Genomic DNA, 21,221 nt, shown 5'->3' on the forward strand with positions numbered 1-21,221 from the left:
ATTTCTTCAGTCTCCCTACTGGGAGATTTGTCTTCACTCACCTCCTTGGTGAAGCGATTTGGCCACCATGTGGTGGGAATGAGCTCCTGCAAACCAGCCTCCTCCACACGCAGCGGGCTCTTAATGTAGAAGAACACAACAGAACGGAGTACATCAAAGCTGTGATGAAGTTAAAGTAAGCACAGAAGCTATGTGGGAGAACATGCATAGTGCATTTTCACAGCTGTAATGAGAGACCCCATTCCAAACAACCACTCAAAGCTTCACAAAGTCCAGAGATTCCTTCTCCTTGGAGAAGCCCCATGCAGTTGTTACAGCAGCTGCCCAAATGCTAGCATGGCAGCTGAACTGCTCTGAAAGTGGTTTTGCCATAGGGTGATTAGGGAAGTCATTCAGGCAGAAATGAAGTCCTTCCTGTTAGGAGAATATGACCTATAAGGCACCAGTTTCCCCTCCTCAAGCCATTATAAAAAATGGTGGCAAGCAAACAGAGGAGACTTAAGAGATGACCTCTCAAAGATGGGGTGATTTTGCCTTTCAGGCCACGCAGATCCTTGCAGTCTCCTTGGCTGCACTACTGTGGGCAAGATGTGGTGACGTAAGAGGAGATGGAAAGGATACAGAACATTGCTGAGCAGGTACTTCCTGGATTTCTCATGCTTCAACACTGCTATGGTGAGCCGGAGGTAGTGAATCTAGGGAAGCAGAAGCAGCAAAACTGATTCCATCTACAGATGAAGACACAACCACCTAATAGGTACAACATGACAAAATTGCCATCTATGGATCAAATGACAGCAGATAGCCCAAAACACTAGCTACCTTTGGACAAAGAGACAGCATACAACAGAAGTCTGGCTAGTCACAGGTTCCTGGGGATTTGGAAATGCAACTTACTTGTAATCCCAGGTCTGGGATGATGGGGGAGAACCTGTAAGCCCGCAGCAGGGACATCAGTAGCTGCTTGAGGCACTCATGCACTTCGTACTCCTGAGAACATAAGAAACACACTGAACAGCAATAGCAAGGAGTGAGGAACAGTCCTAGCCTGCAGCCTTGGAAGGATGCAGCATCTACTTTTGAATTGAAAAGGCAAGCACTGCAAACCAACAGTGTTTGTCCACTTGAATCCATGGGAGAGACTTTTGCCTGAGCAGAAGTTGGTGCTATCACTCTACTACAGGGAAGCAAACTTCTGCACTAGTAAAATCAACCCTGTAAACATCTACAGTAAGTCAAAGTCCCAGGTCTAATTCAATTGGGTTGAAGCAGCCCCATCCCCATATCCTCCAAACCTACCCAACACATGATTTCGGCAGAACTAACTCAGAAAGGAAAGACAAGTTACTCCTGTGTAAATGAAGAGACACCAGAAGACAGTTCTTCCAACTCATAGCTAACAAGCAAGAGAAGAGTTGACTCTCCAATTAGTCAGCCTTGTCAGGGGTTTTTGCCTTCACTTCTAGGAGAGCAGGTGTGAAATTTTTCTGTCAAACTTTCATGATACCTGGATAGGCCACTGCCCACTTCTATTAACTGTTACCAAAGGACTGAACAATAACTAGCACCCCAAAGGACAGACACCCAGTCACCAAGTAGATTCCTGACAATGACTGTCTCCGTGCAAAAGCCCCAGTATATCAGCAACAACAGCTCCTCAGTGGCTAGCAAACACCAGCTCAAACAAGCATTCAAGGAAGGAGTGACCCATCATTCAGATTGGATAGGAAAAGGCACAGGAAGCTGGAAGGCTTTTTTCCCCAGCAGCACTGTAAGTAGGGAGACTGTGATGCCTTTTTCCACCCCAGTCCTGCACACCTGATTCATCTCTTGCAGCACGTCAGCTTCTAAGACCTCCATAGTCACACAAGCACAATGTTCAAGGGAACAACTCATTGATGAATTTGATGTTCACAGAAGCAGGAACTAACTCAATGCCACCAATTCTTTAGCAGTAAGAGAAGTTTAAAAATGCCTTGCTAGTGTAATTCCCAGTATCACCATTACCAAACTGCTCTGTATTCAGTCCTCATTGCCTGGGCTTGGAGCAGCAGCCAGATGATCCAGGTGAGATGATGATCTATCACAATACAGGGATCTTGTCATTCAGGAAAGGAGAGAAGCTGATGGCTACCAGCATTTACCAGGGAAGGCTCCTGTTCTCAGTATTTCCCATGCTCTCCTTGGGACCCCTGGGGAGGAACCAGAACCCTAACAACTCACCTCCATGAGAAGCCACATGAGGTCCAGCAACTGTTGGATAAGGGGATGGGCCTCCACTGCTCCTCCTTGTTCCAGGATACTCAACAGGAAGGTCATGAGCACATCTTCCACGAGGTACACCTTGCACTACAGACAAGAGAGCCAGGTCAACAGTCCTCCAAGGCGCAGTCTCTTCCTAGAGAAGGCTGAGGCCAAGGTTGCCTCCTCTCATAAGCACAGTAACAGGTACCTTCAGAAACTTTCAATGGGCAGGCAAAACTCACCATGAGAGGGGCAAAGTAATTGAAGATGTGGGCTAATGTAATCAGCACTGTGGGTTCTCCCTGCAGCTGCCACATGGATGTGTCCTTCTCCACCAGCTTCCCCTCCTGCAATGACAGACCCAGAGAAACACATGGCTTAGATCCAGCCCACTGCACCCAAATGCCAATGACTGAATGAACTAGAGGCCCGAAGCAGCCACTGTTTGCTATCTTACGCCTGATTATACTACAAAGCTTGAACGTGGGAGTTTAGGACAGCAAAGAAGCCAGGTCCACGCTTCTGGAGAGCTCTAGCTCAGTCCAAATGTCAGTTAGTATCAGTCTCATGCACACACCTCAATGATCTGTTTTTCTAAAATGGCTTGAGTGCAAAAGATTATTGTAGATGTGAGTCCTTGTAGAGCAGCAAACACCATGCAAACCAGGCTTCCACTCAAACCTTGACCATAGCAGATGGCACTCCCTATGCTGTGGGTATAATCATTCCATCTTTCATTGTAGTGGAAAAAAACCCATATTTCTTAGTGGGCAATGCTATGGGCAAAACAGTTTTCAAGGTAGACCTGCCAGAATGTGACCACACATCACAGTACCAGGATACCCAGCAAAAAGTTCAGGCTATAGATGAGTTTCTTGCATGGCAGCAAAATCAAATCTAGCAGTTCTGGCCCTAACAAACACGACCCCTTGCACACCAGAAAAGAAGCTTTACAGCACTGAGAACAACAAATTGCAATATAATCTGATCTAACCCTCACGATGGAACTATTAGGAATCCCACCTTGCAGGCTGAAGAGCTCCAGGGACGTGCATGCCCCATGCAAAAGATTGCAAGTGTTTAGACTCTCAGGTGTACGGAAACATTTGAGCTGCCAGCACATACTGAGAAATGCAGAACCACGTTTCCCAGCACAGTGTGTCACAGACCTGCCCAGTAACACTAGCCTACCGTCACATCTATCCCAGTATGGATCACATTCTTCAGGTAGCCTAACAGCTTGCGAGCCTTCACTAGGTCTGCAACAGGAGGATCTTGCAAAGGGCGGTAGCCTTCCACTGGATAGGTAGGCAAGTGTTAAGGTAAAATGCAATCTGATCGTTTCAGGTCTTCCTCTGTTCATGCAAGAAAAGGAGCATACCCCTACTTTACTTTTTACTCATGTGTGCCTTGGTCACAATTCACACCACAGTACATTTCCAAATGGCTGACAAGCCACAGGTTCTTTTCCCCACTTTTTCAATATTGCAAGCAGTAAATATTTCAGAGCACACTTGTGCTCTCATCAGAAACACTGACAGAAGTCTCCACTACAGCTAATCAACAGGCACATTCAGGACTTCTCTGATAGCAGGTGCACATCTCAGCTTTTGCATAAGAAAGCAGCAGGCAATGCTCCTGCCATGTCAGAGGTCCTGTGTGGCTGGGAGGCAGAACAGACCTCAGGTCACAATGCTTAGAAGTACAGCTGCATTAGGAGACAAGAGATCTTGGCAGGATCTAAGTGCCTGGGAACAGGCAGCCCTCTGCTACTGCATTAGCTGTTGCTTCAGAGCAGAAAGTAAATCTCATTTCAGAAACTGTCAGGGATTGACAACGCTGTTCATGTGTCTTGCAGTTCTGCTCCAGCTGAGGGATGTCTGATTTCTCTCTTTGATCCTACCTTGAGCAAAAGTGCCAAGAGAAGGGAGTGCACTCAGGTATGTATATTCTACAGTTTCCAAGGATGGTCTCAGGACCAGCTCTTTCCCCTTCAAACCTTCTCTCCCTGCAGCCAAAGGATATCGGAGTGGACGGCTGCCGAAGTTAAAAGCAACGGACTCTTTGAACGAGAGACTGATGGCAGGGAAGTAAGCCATTCCAGCACCCCTTGTGATACTATCAAAAGCTGTTCCCAGAGATATGCCATTCCTGAAAGAAGGAAAAACCACCAGATGTTAGCCACACTAGGAGGGTTTGGAGGTCAGCTGGGTAATTCAGCTATTTTTCTGTTCCCCTCCCAGCAGCCTGCCAACAAGGATACATCAGCCAGTCATGCCTCTCCTCACCCTTGACCTGGCACATAAGTAAACATCTCAGCTTTGCTGAGCAAGTTCCCTGGAAGTACATTTTTATATGATGGCACAGGAAGGCTCTGGAGTCTACAGAGTATGCAGACCCCCATTCAGCTCCAAAGGCAACCCAGATCCTTAAGAGATACCTGACCAGTAGGTTGTTTTAAAGACAGGTGACATTTTTGGCTTAATCTGTTTGAGGTCAATGGAAATAGAAGGATATAGTTCTCAGTCTACTCTTCTCTAAAAGATGCTAACAAGCATCTGACAGCTTTTAACTCAGGATGACTTATTTCAGGCTGCGGTTTAGGGTCCAAAACCAATTCTTATTTAGGCTGGCTGCTGCTCACTGTGCACTGGAGATATAGGCTGGAGATTTATCAGCCATTCCACAACTCTCAGTGCGTCTAGGACAGGCAAAGCCTACACTGTCCACCAAAGCAATCAATGTGGCTCAGTGAACTGTGGTATCAGAATCACGGGAGATGCCCTCCCTTCCAAAATCCTAGGAAACTACACAAACTTAGCAGCTCAAGCAACTGTTCTCACCTGAACTTAGGAGACTCAGCAGCCCTTTTACATCGCTTCTGAACACAAACTAGATAACCAAAGACTGGAACTAAAGGAATTAAAAGGGGAGAGGGCAAAAGTAGGGCCCAGCAACCTGCTGAGTAGTGAGGAAACCTTTATATTACAGACAGCCATCAGCACAGCAGGGAACTAGGCAAAGTTGCTTACAAGCAGAAAGCAATGGTGCCCTCATCAAGGTCTATCAGACAGCTGACGATGTCACCTGCTGCCCAAGACTGCAGGAAAAGGAGAAAAAAGGTTAGACATTTATACAGATTGTTTCCATACCGGAAGAAAGACTGCAATCCAGCTACCCTTTTGTGATTTAGGGTGGAAGGAGGGACAGCTCCTTCTCACAGCAGCTCATGTAGTGTTTTCTGGCACTTCTGAGAGCTGTACATAAGTCACTAGTTGGGCTGTTCTTCCCTCCAGCATCAGGATCAGACTTACATTTGCCTCAACACTGCACCATCCTCTGATGTGCTACAAAGAACCTAAGCATTCCAGAGATGAAGAGCAGCACTGTGCTGACAATCAGTCTGCTAGGGCTGCTAAACAAAGCACCCACAGAGCATGTCCAGAACCTGTTTGGTACAAATCGGTGCTGGCATGTAGCCTTCCCAACAGAATTGAAGCAGACTGAACAGTTCAAGGGTATTTCACAGCACCCAGCAGAAGCCAGTGAGTGAAAGGAGCTACCTGTTTTCTTCTCTTCACTATATACCGATCCCTCTCTTCCCTGGATGATTACTCACTTTGCCATAGTTGGTAGTAGTCACGTTCCACTTGCGCACCCTGTTTCCATCGTAAGCATAGGAATCTGGTGTATCTCCGACTCCTTCCTGCACCAAAGTATAAAAGAGGAGAGTCAGACTTGACCAAGCACAGAGCCACAGAGGATCCCTATCACTGCAGAAAGCAGCTTCACAGGAGGAGCAGCAAACAGGAAGAGCAATCAACTGCACTTGTGCTCTGCCTGGGCAAAGCCCTTATTCTAAGAATGAAAACAACAGCCTACGATTTTTGCATCAGAGAAATGCACCATTCCCTATTTATTACTGGGTCAGAAGAATGCTGGCATACTTCATTTCCAACTTCTGTCAAAGCAGCCCTCCAGGTTGCCATCATCTCCCCTCTCAAGCAGGGAGAGTGGCAAGTTAGTGAAACTCTGCAGCTGAAAGGCCTTAATCACAACAAATATGAATAAATAAATCAAATATCCCATCCAGTGCCTGGGAAGATTTGAACTGGGCCTGCCTCTTCTAGACAAAAAGCTCCGCAACACCGGCTGCTGAGGGTCACCCTTAGACAAGCTGCCAGCGTTGCAGATCTGCATGCTCTCTGGAGAAGATGCCAGCCAAAAAGCAACATATAAATGCAGCAGTGGCTACGTGCAGCAAAAGCACAGCAACACACCGAATGTGCATGATGTTCACACTAGGCACCAGCCTGTGAACACAGACCAGAGAGTCTAGTACAGATCTGTTAGCAGCAGACCTGGCATTTCTACTGCATATGGTGGGTGCAGAATACAGTAGGTCAGGAGCACGGTGCTGATATGGTGCTCCATACTGACCTAATAAGCAGTGGAGGAGCACAGAGTAGCCATGTGCTGTGTGCAGCAGTTACAATACCTCCTGGTTAAATCTGCAGCTGAGCGTACACCAGCCAATCTGCATGAGCCCCTGGGAGGAGATGAGCACCTCGTAGATCCATTTCCCTAGAAATGGAAGAGAGGTGCCACACACTAAATCTATGCCACTTAGCCCACAGTTAAGAGAAGCAGCGTCTGCCACTGTCCCCACAGAAAAGAAGGTGACATACAAAGGAGTTTTGAGAATTCCCTGGCATTCCCCTCCCAACCTCTGCACTCTGCACTCATCACACAATCCTCTGTCCTTCCAACTTCCTGGAAAAGATAGTGGATGAATTGGGGGAAAAGAGGACACAGATCTGGAACTATAGCACATTTAAGATTTCCTGAGCTCTCTGGTGGTGTAATTCTCCACACATGCTTTCTCGAGTCTTTTTCTCAAAGCATCATCTGCTTATCTGCTTACCTTTATACACGCATGTAGTGGCCCTGATGGAGCCGAAGTTACTGTGGCCAATCACCTGGACCAACAAACAAAAGATTTTTTAAAGGTAGACAAAACTGGCAACTTTGCCCAGCCCTACCCATTCCCTCCATCCTAGGCCTCAAAAAAAAAAAAAACAACAACAAAAAAAAACAACAACAAAAAAAACATGACAGAATGAAGAACTATTCACAGAGCACAGCACAGGGAAGAGGCTTCCTCATCTCAGCAGCAGCAAGTAGGGCCAGCAGGGCCTGAGGAACCATCCAAGGTTCTCCCAGCAGTTCATCTATGAACTGTAAATCATAGATAAATCCCAGTGAAACATTGCAGCACAGCAGAAGTACAAGGGCCACATGGTAATACACAGGTTCCCAGGGAATTGTGACAGCATACAAAAATAACGATTATTCAGGAAAGATAGCTGAATCTCAGACCTAAGTTGAAACAAAATTATATATTCAGTATGTCCAGACTATAAAGCCCAGGACAAGTAGGTACTTAACACACTGCACAGATACACAGTTAGCTCCTGATTTTCCCAATCTTAGGACAGACCATGAGGAAGAGATGAAGGTAGCAATGGTGAATTCACAGGCAAGCCAGTCTGATCTGACATGGGAGTAAGTTCCAGCTACTACCAAGAAAAGCAATAGTGTGTGCTCAAAGGGAAATGGAAGATCAGAGCACTCTTCTCTGCAGAGGAGAGAAGGACATGTGGATTAAAGCACAATATGGGCTCACTGAGGGTGGAAAGAAATGCAGAAATTGCTGAAGTAGGAAAGGATTCTTGTATTGATACTGTTTCTCTTTAGGAGGAACAAAAGCTAAGGAGCAAGGAGGAAATTCAATAGAAAGGAAGGAGAAAGGAACATGTCAAAATAGCAGTGATGCTTGGCCTCATCCTCAGCCTCTCACCACTGTGAAAGAAGACTGGAAGGAAGGAAGGAATAGGCAGTCTGCTGAAGGGAGGCACTAGAAAGCTGGCTGCTGTTCCTTCCCCTACTTAGCCAAGCTCTTCAGTGAGCTGCAGGTCCAGTGAACACTCCCCTGTTCTCACAGCTCCACTCAGAGCTTGTTGAGACTAAGAGGTACTGCTAGACCTGTTCCCATGGGAGAGCCCGTGTCTTCCAGGAGCCCTCAGCTTCCTGGGTACACTCCATTAAACAACTTGCTCCAAAGTCAATGACAGGGATCTGGTATGAAGAACAAACTGAGAAGCCCAAAGTTCTTTTAGTCCCACACGACCATTTCCTACTGCATCAGCATCACACTCACCCCGAGTAAGTCATCATCAACCAGCAGGAGCCCCTCAAAACCGCTTGTGTGGTCCAACACCACAGTAGAGGGACCAAGCCGGCCCTCTGCTACCTGATCTGAAAGAAGAGTTGCAGGAAAACTTGTTAGGGAAAGTTGTGCAGGATTTAACAGTACACCTGATGAGTGCCACCAGCCAGACCACAACAGCACCTGAATTCTACTACAGCGGTAGAGGACTAAAATAATGTTACCCACAGACCACAGGAACCTCAGGAAAGGAGACACAAGAGAGATTCAAAAGGAAGTTTTCACAGCAACACGTAAGGTCTTAGTTATACAGCAGTCAGGTCATATGTTAAGTTTTCCACATCACCGGAAAAATTCAGTCCTGCAAAGCTCAAAGGCCGAAGTAAACTCTGAGCCAGATATTGGGCCAATGTATCACATAACAAGCCAGGCTCTGATAGCAGGCAGCAAGAAAAAAGTCTTCTTTTTAGAAGAAGAGCCAGATTGCATTCTGCCACATCCTAACTCAAAGAGGAAGAGATGTGAGCAAGAATACAGGTAACAACCTAAGGCCCAAAAGAAACACCCACAGAAGAAGCAGATCACAGGAACCGTCAACAAGCCTCTGCCTTTCCCTGCAAGAATAGTATTCTACAACTGGTCACAGTAAGGGCTTAGCCCATCATGACCAGTAAAATAGCTCCAATTTTTGCCCCCAAATTGTTTTGAAAGCAACCAGTCAACAGCTTGACTGGAAATATGCCTCTTGCAGCTACAAGTAGACCTACTTCAAGGATAACTGATGAGTAGGCAGGATTTACAGAAACAATAAATGAGAGCACAGAAGGGCAGAACAATGCTCACTGAGGAAACTGCCTTTCACAAAACAACTTGTCCTCCCAGTAAGGCAGTACACCAAAAAGCACAAACTGGGCAAACACTCCATATCTCTTACCTCGACTGTCTTCAAGGCTGTTTTCCTCTGCCAGCAATCGGTCAAGGTGCTCCTGCAGGTTCTGGAACGTCAGATGCTTTCTAGGGAATAAACATACACAGGAGATTTTCTGAAAACTCTCCGTTCTCCAAGTTTTAAAGACTTTCAGTCCATTCACATGAGTCAGCACTGTCCTGTGCTGCTAGATGTGAAGCAGAAAGCTCTGTTTGTGTGTGTTTCTTGTCATTAATCTGAGTATGCTAGAGTGACGAATGAACAAAGGACAAAAAACAGTGTGAGCAAGCAAACTCGTTAACAAAGAATATTAAGGTCTTCAGGCAGCTCAGGAGTATATTGTGGCAGTAAGAAAACTAACAACCCTGTCATATTAACAACTACAGACCACAACTTTACTGCAATCAGCACTGTACTGCAACAACATAAGTCAGAATTAGTTCTTTTCCTAAAGTACCTTATAATAGCAAATGAGAAGAACTTCCAGCAGCTGCAGTAGGTCAGACAAAGGTTGACCTAGCTCAGCATCTTCTCTCTGACTACAGCCAATAACATTCTCTCTTCATGCTTCTTGTACTGGAGAAGTCTCTTCTTTCGTGCACTCCCTCTAGGCCACTGTTTTAGAGATCTTTCTCATATTGTGCCCTCCACCCCCATCACCAGTTACCTCTTTTAAAGGCTAAGTTTACTTAGCTGTTCCTTGTACAGGAGCCATTCCAGACTTGCAACAGGTGCTCTTACTCTTCTCCAAGGCTTCTGCAGCTCTAAAATAATCTTTTGAAGTTGACGAGACCAGAATCACACATTACTCAAGATCCGGACAAAACACTAATTCGTTCAGCAGCACAATGATCTTCTCTGTCCTGCATCCCTTTCCTAAGAATTCCTAACTTTCTATTTGTTTTCTTTTATGACTTACTAAAGACTTAAGTTTCTATTTTCCCACAATCTCACTCCTAAGCAGTAACAATCAGCTCAAGGCCCATCATTTTATGTGCAAAGTTGGGCCTATTCCTCTTTCAGTGCATCACTTTACATTTCCCTACGCTGAGTTTCACTGACCATTTCACCATCTAAGCACTAACTCACAGCCACCCTACATTCTTGTCATTCTAAATAACTTCATAATAACAGCAAAACTTTGCCACCTCACACTCATCCTCTTTTCAAATCATTTAAGGATACAGGCCACAATACAGATTACATTGCATCACTTCCCTTTACTGTGAGAGTCACTAGCTACTCCTATGCCTGTTTCCCATTTCTAAAATCATCTGTGGAACAATCTTCTCTCTTCTCCAGGCCTAGAAGTTTCCCTAAAACACCATGGTGAGGGACCTTCTGAATGCCTGCTGGATGTGAAGATGCAAAAAAAAAAGGGAATCAAAGAAGCAATTTGGGTTGGTGTGACAGGTGCTGGCTTCAACAAAGCAACTTAATCAACAGCTAGCACAGAGAAGTTCTAGAGGGAGGTGAGAACAGCTTAAGACAGCTAGACACTGCAGCAAGTGCCCCTGTCAGGAATTTAGGCCCCCAAAGACAAGATATCAGACTATAAAACTTGCTTCCATATTGGAAATTTTGTTTTCAAGACCTACTTGGCTGCTTCTGGGCTTTCTACCAAATAGTCAATTCCAGGAAGATAGAAAGGAGGAAAAAAAAAAGAGAGAGAGAGAGAGAAAGACTAGTCTAACAAACTATCACTTCTGTGCTTTCAAGTCATTAATCACTGGGCAAAGACACAGAAGCATTGAAAACCCAAACTGGGCAAATGGAATATTCCAAGGTATGCTGGCAGGAGAGCTTGTGGCAAAGTAATACGACCCACTTTGCCTCCCCTCTACAAAACCCTTAGCTCACCAAGAGCTATTTTTAGCAGCTCTAAGTGCACATTTGAGCTGGCAGTAGCTAAGTATAGCCTGTGGAATGTGACCCCAGCTGCTCTGCACTGTGGTTGGTCAGCAGGAGCTACATGCTTGTCTTGTTCTTACAACACTTGTATTTGTACTGAACCTGTCTGACTTGCCTCTGGAGAAACAGCTAAATGCAAAGGAAATTTTTCTCAGCCAAAGCTGCAAGTTTCTGGGCTACAAGGTAAAGGAGAATTGAAAAAAAAATTAAAAGAAGGACAGACACTAAACAGGAACTTTGCATTTCTTTTCCTTTGGTGGGTTCTAGTAACAAAAGTACCAACAGTTACGTAGCCTAAGAAATGTTTGGTATTCGATACATCAGTAATAACCTTGCAGGGCGTTGATGACCTAGTTTTCATTACTGCACCTAAAACCTTTGCATTCTGCACTTCTACTTACCTATACAAGCAGAGGAGGAACAAGAATGATAAGGTCAATGCCTATTTGTCTGCTTATTGCAAAAGCACTGCCTAGTGATTAAATCTATTAGGTTTACACAGAAATTTTGGAAGTCTCCTTCCTGGAAAGCTGCAATTTGAAAAAGAAAAAAAAAACCACTGAACAGCAAGACTAAAGAGTCATTTCTGCACCACGGCACTGCTGTGCTTTTAAGCAAGATCATTGTGTGGCACTAAAAGATCTCTCCTTTCACCACAGTATTGTGTATCTGGGGACTGATACAGCATCACTTGCCATCTAATGAATGAGAAGTCCACTACCTGTAAGCAGCTGCAGGCTGGATCCCATCAGCACTGGTGAAGATGCGATGCAGATAATCATTCAGCAGCCTGCTGTTCACAATCCCTTGTGAAAAACAGAAGCAAAATAAGCTTTGGGAGTTAGAAGATAAAGTCAGAAACATTAATTTTAGGAACAAGGGAGAAATTAATAACTGAGAAATAATGTTCAAATTTGCAGATCACCACAGTGAAAAAATCAGCATCAGAAAGTCATTCATCTTTTCATTGTCTTCACTAGCCGCCCTAGAGCTCAGCATTATTGAGTACATCTCCAAGACAAGGGCTCTGTCTGATTTGAGCTGCTCTACTATAGCAAATGGGAGGCTACAATTTGGGTCCTCATAGGTGGAACTACATTTGAGAACCCTGCAACGTTAATTTCAGATAATGTAGACTTCAAAAGCTTGAGGTGGAAATCCAATTTCAGTTTAAAAAAAATAATTTTATCACTATTGCAATTTCTGATGTCATGTTCATACCCTGAATGTTTTAGGTACCTCCATCTTTTAACTATACCATAGAAGCGGCTGAAACATAAGGGCTTGCAGGCGCACTCATCTGATCTAACCCACAACTTGCTCTAATGATGTGTGCCTCATTTTAGGTTTTGTTGTGCAAAACAATCCCCAGTATCGTATTAATGCAGCTTAATTACTGAATGCAACAGAGCCGTCAAACACAGATTCATAGTCTCACAAGCACACTTCTGCCAGATTGGTCAGTTCAAGAGGAAATGGATTGCCTAGCAGATGTAATCCATTTCTAGGAAATGTCAAATCTGAGAACCTGTCCATGCTGGAAGTGGAACTAGTCGAATCAGATGGGACAAAGACAGGCAACACCACCTCTGTGGCCTCAAGAGGCACAGCTGTACGCTGAAGAAAGGGCACTGCTGCATGAGGTTCTGGTAGAGTTCTTAGTACTGCAGGAATGGTCCTCCCAAAGGCTCATCTCAGTTCAGGGGTTTACCTGAACTCAGCCTCATCACACTCATAAGGCAGCTGACCTAAAGAGAGGCAGGGGGTGTTTACCCCTCATCCACAGTGATCCTGCTTCTACATGGCCTGTACATGGACGGGCCCATACCTGTGACCTTGGACTTCTCCGGTTCAGTGCTAAGCCTGTAATTCTTCCTTGAAAAGGCAGTCCCGGCACCTTTTGACGTCATTTTTCACAGGCAACAATTCCCGAGTGGACATAAGACACATGGACACCTGGAACAAAGCTTCCTGAGGAGAATCTTGCCTTTATACTTCCCTCTTCTTGGAGTTAGATGTACCTGGACTGAACAACAGAGATAGGCCAAATAGTAATCAGAGTCCTTGTATTAACTACAACATCATACAACAGCCCAAGAGGTTGATCAAAGCAAGCTGTCAGCCCTGTTCTCAATCCCACCAGTCCAACAGATCAAAAGTCTTCACGAAGTGGAAAAATCAGCCTACCAAATAAGGCATTAAGCTATACCCCAGCCAAACACACAGACTGCACACCAGCCAAAGGCACAGATGGAACCAACCCAGACAACCAACACAGGCAACCTCGGTACTGAGTTTGAGTTCATAGAATCATAGAATCGGTAAGGTTGGAAGGGATCTCTGGAGATCATCTAGTCCAACCCTCAAACGAGTGGCCCATACGGGGATTAAACTTGTGACCTTGGCATTTTTAGCACCACACTCTAAGCAACTGAACTAAACCTAAGCACTGAGCTAGCACAGGGTTACAGAAACGACCAGTGTCAAAGACAGCTGAAATCAGCAACCACAGTGCATTTTTACACTTGTCCTGATGAGGCAATTCCATGTTTCTCTCCCATAGCGTGCTCTTTAAGATAGGAATACACATCTGGTTAATTTTCCTTTTAACAGATTATTCAGTGAATAAAGGAAAAAAAAAACACAGATAAGCCAGACTGAAAAAGAATACCATTGATTACAAAGCAGAAGACCCTGAGATCAAAAGTTTTACAGGGACAAGATGTGATATAGGTAAATACAGGAAAACCTAGCACTAGACTGAAAAGTCACAATCTTTCCTAGAATCACCAGAATACAAACAATGCTATCAGAGCCAATCTGTTATGTGCCAGGACAAAACAGGACTAAAGCAAAGCTGGTAGAGAAGAATAAATGCAAGTTGCCAGTTCTATCTGGCTTAAAAAAATGTTAGCTTATTTCCAGATAGCCAACCATCACTAGAAGTGTCCTTCAGTAGACAGCTGTCTGACAAACCGCTTTGTGGCAAAAAGCGATAGAAAAATGCAACAGAAGCAACAACTGCAGGAACTAAATGCTTGCCACCAGTTTCACACAGAACAGAAACTAAAGAGAACCCAAGAAAAGTCAAGGAACTTGCCAAGTGATGTAAGCACCACAGGAAGTCCACTGACAGAAGATCGCTTAAGCTTCAGCTAGATTTGAGATAGGATTTCTTAAAGCCTCTTTCCACCAGAGCTACCCAGCTAACTAGCAAAACCGGAACACACTTAGTTCCCTGGTACAGCACTACTGAGCAAAACAGCAGAAACAATGCTAAAAACAGGCTGTACCAACAACCCTGAATGATTTACATCAGATATTTAAAACAGCAAAGGAATAAAACAAAAACAACTAAACTATAAACAGAATCACATCATTTACTACCAAAGCAGAACAGTCAGCAAAATGTGTATCACACACATATCAAACACAATGTGTATCAAAAGTACTTTTAGAAAAAAGTACTTTCAGCACACGAGGCATGGTTTCACATCAGAAATGGCAAGTCAAAAACACCTTTGGGTGCTCCTAGCTTTTCTCAAGGGTGGCCAGCCCTGTATCCAAGCTGCCGAAATGACCTGACTACCCAGTCTGAGAGTGCAGCAAAACCATCACCAGTGCCCAGCTTTGTACAAGATACACTGGCTAGCAGGGTTGCCGTTGCCAGGGATTTTTTTCCATTGAAGCACATGCTGCTTGCAACAGCCAGAGAAAGGGTAGTGCAGGGGAACACGCATCTGCCCCTGCACCACTCCAATTTGTGATTCACTGTGTTAATGCAAATCCAGCCCCGCCAGCTCCAGCAATCAGGCCTGGCTCTGAGTTTGGCCATGGGTTAAACTCCCTTCTCTTGCCAAAGGAAGGCAGCTTCCAGCAAAAGAGTAGAACAAACACCCGAGGTGAAGCCAGATCTTAAACTGAGCCAAGACAAGACGGACAACAAGGGTTGGAAGCCGGGTCAGCAAACAGGGTTTTGTCCAGTAGCTATTGACTGAGTCCTCCAGCTCTCTGCAGGGTGAAGGTGATGAATGCAGCAGGGAAACAGCTCAGATGCAAAGCTCACATGCTCAGGTCAGAAAACAGCTCTTCATTAATCACTGGTGTTCAGGTTAGCGGCTCACTCAGGCAGCCCCTACACCTGGCACCATCCCCCAAACCCAGAAACACCCTTCAACCCAGAAATACCCTGACACCTGGCAATATTCCCCCAAACCAGAAACAACCGTGAAATCCAGAACTCCCCCCCAAACCTCATGGCACCCACCGCAAAAGCTGTCTGCATACTCTAAATCCAGAAACACCCCTAACCCCACAAAACCACCTAAAATTGGCAGATCCAGAATCCCTCCCTACACACCTCAAATGTGGCAGCACGCTCCAAATCCAGCAACAGCCCCTAGACCTGGCTACATTCCCAAAGTCCAGAAAAAAGTCTAAACCCAGAAACACTCCCCCCAAACCAGCAACATCTCTCCCCCAAAACACCACCATCACCACCCCAAAAAGCACCCCCTAAAATTCACTGCATTCCCCAAAGCCGGAAACACCAAGCACAGCAACACTCCTCGAACTGGCAACACCGCCTACGCCTGGCAGCATCTCCCAAGCCCCGCAACGCTGCCAAACACCCCGAAAGATGGCAGCACCACCCCCTAAACCCGGCAACACCCCCACGCCCACAAACACCCCCGAGATCCCGCAGCGCGCCCCCAAGAAGGGCCGCACAGCCCGGCGCTGCCCCAGCCTCCCGCACCCCCAACCCGCCGCCGGGCCTCGGCCTCGGCCCCGGCGCAGCCGCCCACCCTCCCCCCGCAACGCCGTGCGGGCAGGGGCAGCGGGGGCCGGGCCCAGCGCCGCCGCGGGCCGGGGGCGCTGCCGGGGCCGGGGCCGCGCGGCCTCTCGCTCACCGCGCAGCCGGCCCCACCGCTCGCCGCCGCCGCCGCCGCCGCCGCGCTACGGCGAGCCGCGAGGGCCAAGGCGCGCGGGCGGCGCGCGCGGCCTGTGTTGCCGGGAGAGGGGGCGGCGGCCGCGGCCTGGGACCCGCCGGCCGGGCCGGGCCGGGCCGGGCCGAGGCTGCCTCCCCGCCTCGCCAGCGCCCCGCGCAGTTCAAGGCAGCCAAGGGAAACCGTGTCGACCCCCCTCCGGCCCCCGCGCCTCTCCCCGGGGCCCCTCGGGGGCAGCGTGGCCCTGGAGGCCCAGCCGCGTCCCACGCCGGCCTCCACGCGGCCTCGACGGCGCGGGCCGCAGCCTCAAGGGAGCACGCTGCAGAAATGCTTGGGTAACGGGGAGCCGTGGTCCCGGCGCCTCTGGGAGCCTTTGGGTGGGTGCACAGAGAAGAGGCCCCAGGGTGGGGAGCGGGTCTCGCAGCACTGTGGGTGGCATGGGTGGGCTGAAGGAGCATCCCCAAGCAGTCAGCGAGTCCTTCCTTTCGCAGTGATCCAGAAAGCTGCTTCTCCATCAGTAGTACAGGGGCACAAAGTCTTCCTTTGGTGAGAGTTGCCCTGCGACCATGCAGAAGCTGGAAGAGGAAGCAGGTTGACCATAGGGATGTTCTCAGCCTTCAGGAGCTGTGGAGCTGGCAGCTGGTCCCCTTACAAACTGACAAATGAGTGAAAATGCAGGCCTTGATGCGCAGAATCGTCTTACAGTAGGCTCTGCACCAGAGCAGGGAAGGCAGCAGTATGGGGTGCGGGCTTGTCCTGAGGAGGCTGGTGTCACAAATGGGGGTTATTCAGGCTGCCAGGGGCTACAGGGACCCCTCTAGGAGATAAGTGCTGTGACAGGGGGACACTGAACAGCCTGAGGCCTGATTGAGGCCTAGAGCTGAGAAATGACTTTCCCTAGATTTGCCCAGCAGGAGAGCTGGGCAAAATCCAGAGGAAATGGGAAAACTTCTTCAGATTTGGGAGGAGTGGCTGATACACCAGAGGGCTGTGCTGCCATTCAGAGAGACTTGGACAGCCTGGAGAGCTGGGTGGAGAGGAACCCCCTGGGGTTCAAGAAGGACAAGTGCAGAGTTCTGCACCTAGGGTGAAATAACCCCAGGCACCAGTACAAGCTAGGGGCTGAGCTGCTGGAAAGCAGCTCTGCAGAGAAGGACCTGGGAGTCCTGGTGGATGACAAGCTGACCATGAGCCAGCAATGTGCCTTTGTGTCCAGGAAGGCCAATGGTATCCTGGAGTGCTTTAGGAAGAGTGTTGCCAGCAGGTCGAGGGAGGTGATCCTGCCCCTCTCCTCAGCCCTGGTGAGGCCTCATCTTGAGTACTGTGTCCAGTTTTGGGCTCCCCAGTACAAGAGAGACATGGAGCTACTGGAGAGAGTCCAGCGTAGGGCTATGAAGATGACCAGAGGGCTGGAGCACCTGCCCTCTGAGGAGCGGTTGCGAGAGCTGGGCCTCTTTAGCCTGGGGAAGAGAAGACTAAGGGGGGATCTTATCAATGTGTATAAATATCTGAAGGGAGGATGTCAAGGGAATGGGACTAAATTCTTTTCAGTAGTGCCATGTGACAGGACTAGAGGCAATGGGCACAAACTGGAACACAGGAAGTTCCACCTGGATGTGAAGAGGAATTTCTTTACTGTGAGAGTGACAGAGCACTGGAAGAGGTTGCCCAGAGAGGTTGTGGAGTCTCCTTCTCTGGAGACATTCAAGGCCTGCCTGGATGCAATCCTGCCTAACATGTTCTAGGTGACCCTACCTGAGCAAGGGGTTGGACTAGATGATCTCCAGAGGTACCTTCCAACCTTACTCATTCTGTGATTCTGAGTGGCATATGCCTTGCTTTTGAACCAGCTGTGGAGGAGTGGAAAGACTTGGAGGACTGGGGACCCCAGGAAGGGGGCTGCTGTCTACTATAGAGGTGGGGAGTAGGGGACTGCGCCCTGCTGTGGACTTGGCTGAGCCCATGAATCCTGCAGCAAGTATGCATGATAGAAGGCAAGTCCAAGGTCTTCAGCTACTGGGAGGCCTGGGGCCTCTTGCTGAGGCTGAGGCAGGGGAAGATGCGATCCTTTTCTGCAGGAGGTGCGTACTCGTGGAGGATCTCTGTTGCCAAGTAAAAGAGGTGCAGGAGGAAGTCAGCAGAGCCTCAGAGATGACAAGAGAGAGATGGACTGGATCTTCCCCCAAACCCTGCAGCTTCAGGATCCTAAACCCCCAACTGTCCAAAATGAAGGGCAGGCAGCTTGTGCATTTTGGATTGGGAAATGGAGACTCCCATGATGGCAAAGGCTGGAAGCTGGTGACTTCTGACAACAAGAGGATGGCTCCTGCTTCCTCTGTAGGAAGAGCAACAAGAAAGGCTTCTACAAGGATAGCAGCAGCAAAGGGAAGACTTGGGAAAATGTGGGCTCATTGCTGAATAGGGCAAGTGATCTGAAGAGAAGGGGCATGGAAAAGGCCAAGGTATTCAAGGCCTTCTTCCCTCGGGTCTTTACTGGTCAGATGAGCCTACAGAAATCCCGAGGCACTGATACCAGTAGGAAAGTCTGGACCAAGGATACCTTAACTTTGGTGGAGGATCAGGTTCAGGAACAGTTAAACAAACCAGACATACACAAGTCCATGTGACCTGACAAGATGCACCCATGAGTACTGAGGTACCTGGCTGATGTCACTGCGAGGCCAATCTTGATTATTTTTGAAAGTCACTGAAGGGTGAAGGATTTCATACCCCAGGGTCAGTACTGTGCCCAATACTGTTTAACCTCTTCATTAAGAACTTCGGCGAGGGCACAGAGGGTACCCTTGGCAAGTTTGGAGATGATACACAACTGGAAGATGTGGTTGATGGTTGTGCTACCCTTTGGAGGGACCACAGTACTGGAGCAAAGGGAGCAGGGCAGGTGCAGGGATGGGAGCCAGCTCCAGCCAAGAGCCCAGCTGACAATGCAGATCCATGGTGATGAGGCAGAGCAGAGAACCAGCTGGGCAATCAGCCTCTGTGTCAGGGTCCAGAACTGGATAATAGGGGCCCATGGGAAGCACAGACATGGCTGCAACCCAGCTGGAGCTTCAGCTCGTGGACTGGAACAGCATGATTTACAGAATAAGCATGGCTTATTTCCCTTCCAAGGGGCATCTAGGGGCTGTGAGGAATAAAGCTCTGCTAAGGACCCTCCAGAAAGAGTTCACAGCAGAAGCAGTGACCCTCCAGAAACTACAGAGAAAAGGAAGAGACCTATACAAGGAAAAATGACTTCAGACATGCCAGTGTCATGTGGAATACAAGGAAGTGGTGTGAATCAATGTCCTCTGGATCAGCTCCTGAATTAGTCTGGCTTGCTTTTTTCAGAACAGATTTCTGTACTATTGTGAATCAATGGTGATTTAATAGCCTGTGCATCTGGTGATATTCTGGGGGAAAACCACGGCTCCTTTGAACCATTGCCACTCTTCCCTGGCTTGAGCTCCCTGATCCTGGAAGTGGATCTGCATAGGGAGAACATCAGCAGAAGTTCAGGAAAGACACGAAGTCTGCCTTGCTGAACTGAACTGGAGAGTCAGGGCTTCTGTAAGAGGCTGAAGTTTCATTTCTTTTATGTCTTTGTCATTAGTAAAAGGGTTTTAGTGACCTGCAGGTTACAAGCAGAACTTCTGTATTATAGTAGAAAGACTGTTTTAGACATTTTTTCCTTCTCCAATCTGTATTTCATATCTGAGTGAGCTGCAAAACTTGATGCAGACTTTCTCAGATGTAACATTACTGTGCAGGTTGTTTAAAAAACTAGTATTAACAGGCTAGACACTTTTATGAGGAGTTGATTCTTAACCTCATCTTGTCACTTTGTAGAAAGAAACACTACTGTGTGTTTGTGTGTGTGTTAAAAGCAGCTCTCTAATCTAGAAGGCAACATTTTGTCCAGTTTTGCCCTTGGAAAGCAAGCCTGCCTTTATGTTGTCTTTTGTTCAGCTTATCTGCAGCTTGGAAATTTTAGCAGATAGCCACAACCTTCTCTGTGGATAGCTCAGACCTTAACTATGCAGCGACAACAGCCTTTCCATGTAAAGCCAGATTACACTCTAACCAGAACAAATTTGCATCTCCTTATCCACTGAGGTGTGTGTTTATGTACTCCTGTTTATTGCCTGGGAGAGAGGCTGCCCACTCTCCTTGCTCCTGCCTGCCTCTTCCCAGGCCCTCTGGAGCATCTGCTGCCCCTGGCACTTTCACACCCACCAAGGAAAGGCTCACAGCAACTCGGAAAGCCCCTTTATTTCCAGGCATAAAAGCCATTTTGGTGGTAAGTGCCCAGCGCGCGGTCTTGCTGCTCTCTGCTCCGGAGGCGGCTCATCAGCGAAGTGCTGTAGGGTTCAGGAGGAAGATGTTGTGCCACAGGAGACGTTGCTGGCAAGGTTCTGGTGCACGGCCACCCGCCACCCCCTTTGAGTGGGCAGGATGTGTGAGCCCAGGCCGGGCTCCAAGGCTGCTTCTGTCCCCCGAGGCGGGGCTGCAGAAGACCCTCTGTCCCCAGGGCCATGGCAGGAAGGGCACTGCGGAAAGGGGGGAACCTGCCCGGGTCGCGAGGTATTTACCGGCGCTCCTCCTCCTCCTTCCTCAGCCTCTGCCGGTTTTGTTGCACCCTCTCCTTCCACCTGTCCCGAAGGACTTTGTAGGAAGTCAGAAGCTGCATTTTCTGCATGGCTTGCGGGGACACTTGCCTGCAATTGGAGTGACAAAGTCCGTCTCCTGCTCTCCTGGGAGCCTCCTGGCCCCTTCCGGCCGCAGCCCCTGCAAACTCCCATTGGAAGAAACCAGGGGCTGTTGTAGGATGTGCCCTGGAGCTGACGGATTTGGGGTCCTGGCACCTGCACAGCCTCTCGCCCGTGCCCAGGCCCTGACTCTGAGCTTGCCCACCCACACAGGCTAACCTTTGCAGGGGCCTCCCCAGCATGTCCGTGTCTGG

General features: G+C 47.9%; 1 protein-coding gene across 2 annotated transcripts in view; it reads right to left on the reverse strand.

The window, feature by feature from the left end:
• Positions 1-16,293, reverse strand: part of RNF123 (ring finger protein 123) — a 60,350-nt gene extending 44,057 nt beyond the window's left edge. Inside the window, exons 1-16 of one of the 2 annotated variants that reach the window (XM_062585864.1) lie at positions 16,223-16,293; positions 13,141-13,338; positions 12,034-12,118; positions 9,408-9,487; positions 8,465-8,562; positions 7,169-7,223; positions 6,743-6,828; positions 5,864-5,950; positions 5,277-5,344; positions 4,270-4,395; positions 3,436-3,550; positions 2,487-2,591; positions 2,224-2,349; positions 898-990; positions 622-695; positions 42-159 (exon numbers count right to left, since the gene is read on the reverse strand). In XM_062585864.1, coding sequence (XP_062441848.1) covers positions 42-159; positions 622-695; positions 898-990; positions 2,224-2,349; positions 2,487-2,591; positions 3,436-3,550; positions 4,270-4,395; positions 5,277-5,344; positions 5,864-5,950; positions 6,743-6,828; positions 7,169-7,223; positions 8,465-8,562; positions 9,408-9,487; positions 12,034-12,118; positions 13,141-13,222 — 1,398 coding nt within the window. In that variant the 5' untranslated portion in view covers positions 13,223-13,338; positions 16,223-16,293. Of the gene's footprint in view, positions 1-41; positions 160-621; positions 696-897; positions 991-2,223; positions 2,350-2,486; positions 2,592-3,435; positions 3,551-4,269; positions 4,396-5,276; positions 5,345-5,863; positions 5,951-6,742; positions 6,829-7,168; positions 7,224-8,464; positions 8,563-9,407; positions 9,488-12,033; positions 12,119-13,140; positions 13,909-16,222 lie in introns of those variants that run through there. The other variant, XM_062585865.1, reaches the window with a different exon arrangement.
• Positions 16,294-21,221: the final 4,928 nt, after the last annotated feature.

The sequence above is a fragment of the Rhea pennata genome, chromosome 12 (genome assembly GCF_028389875.1).
Source record: "Rhea pennata isolate bPtePen1 chromosome 12, bPtePen1.pri, whole genome shotgun sequence".
In the NCBI taxonomy this organism is placed as follows: Eukaryota; Metazoa; Chordata; class Aves; order Rheiformes; family Rheidae; genus Rhea; species Rhea pennata.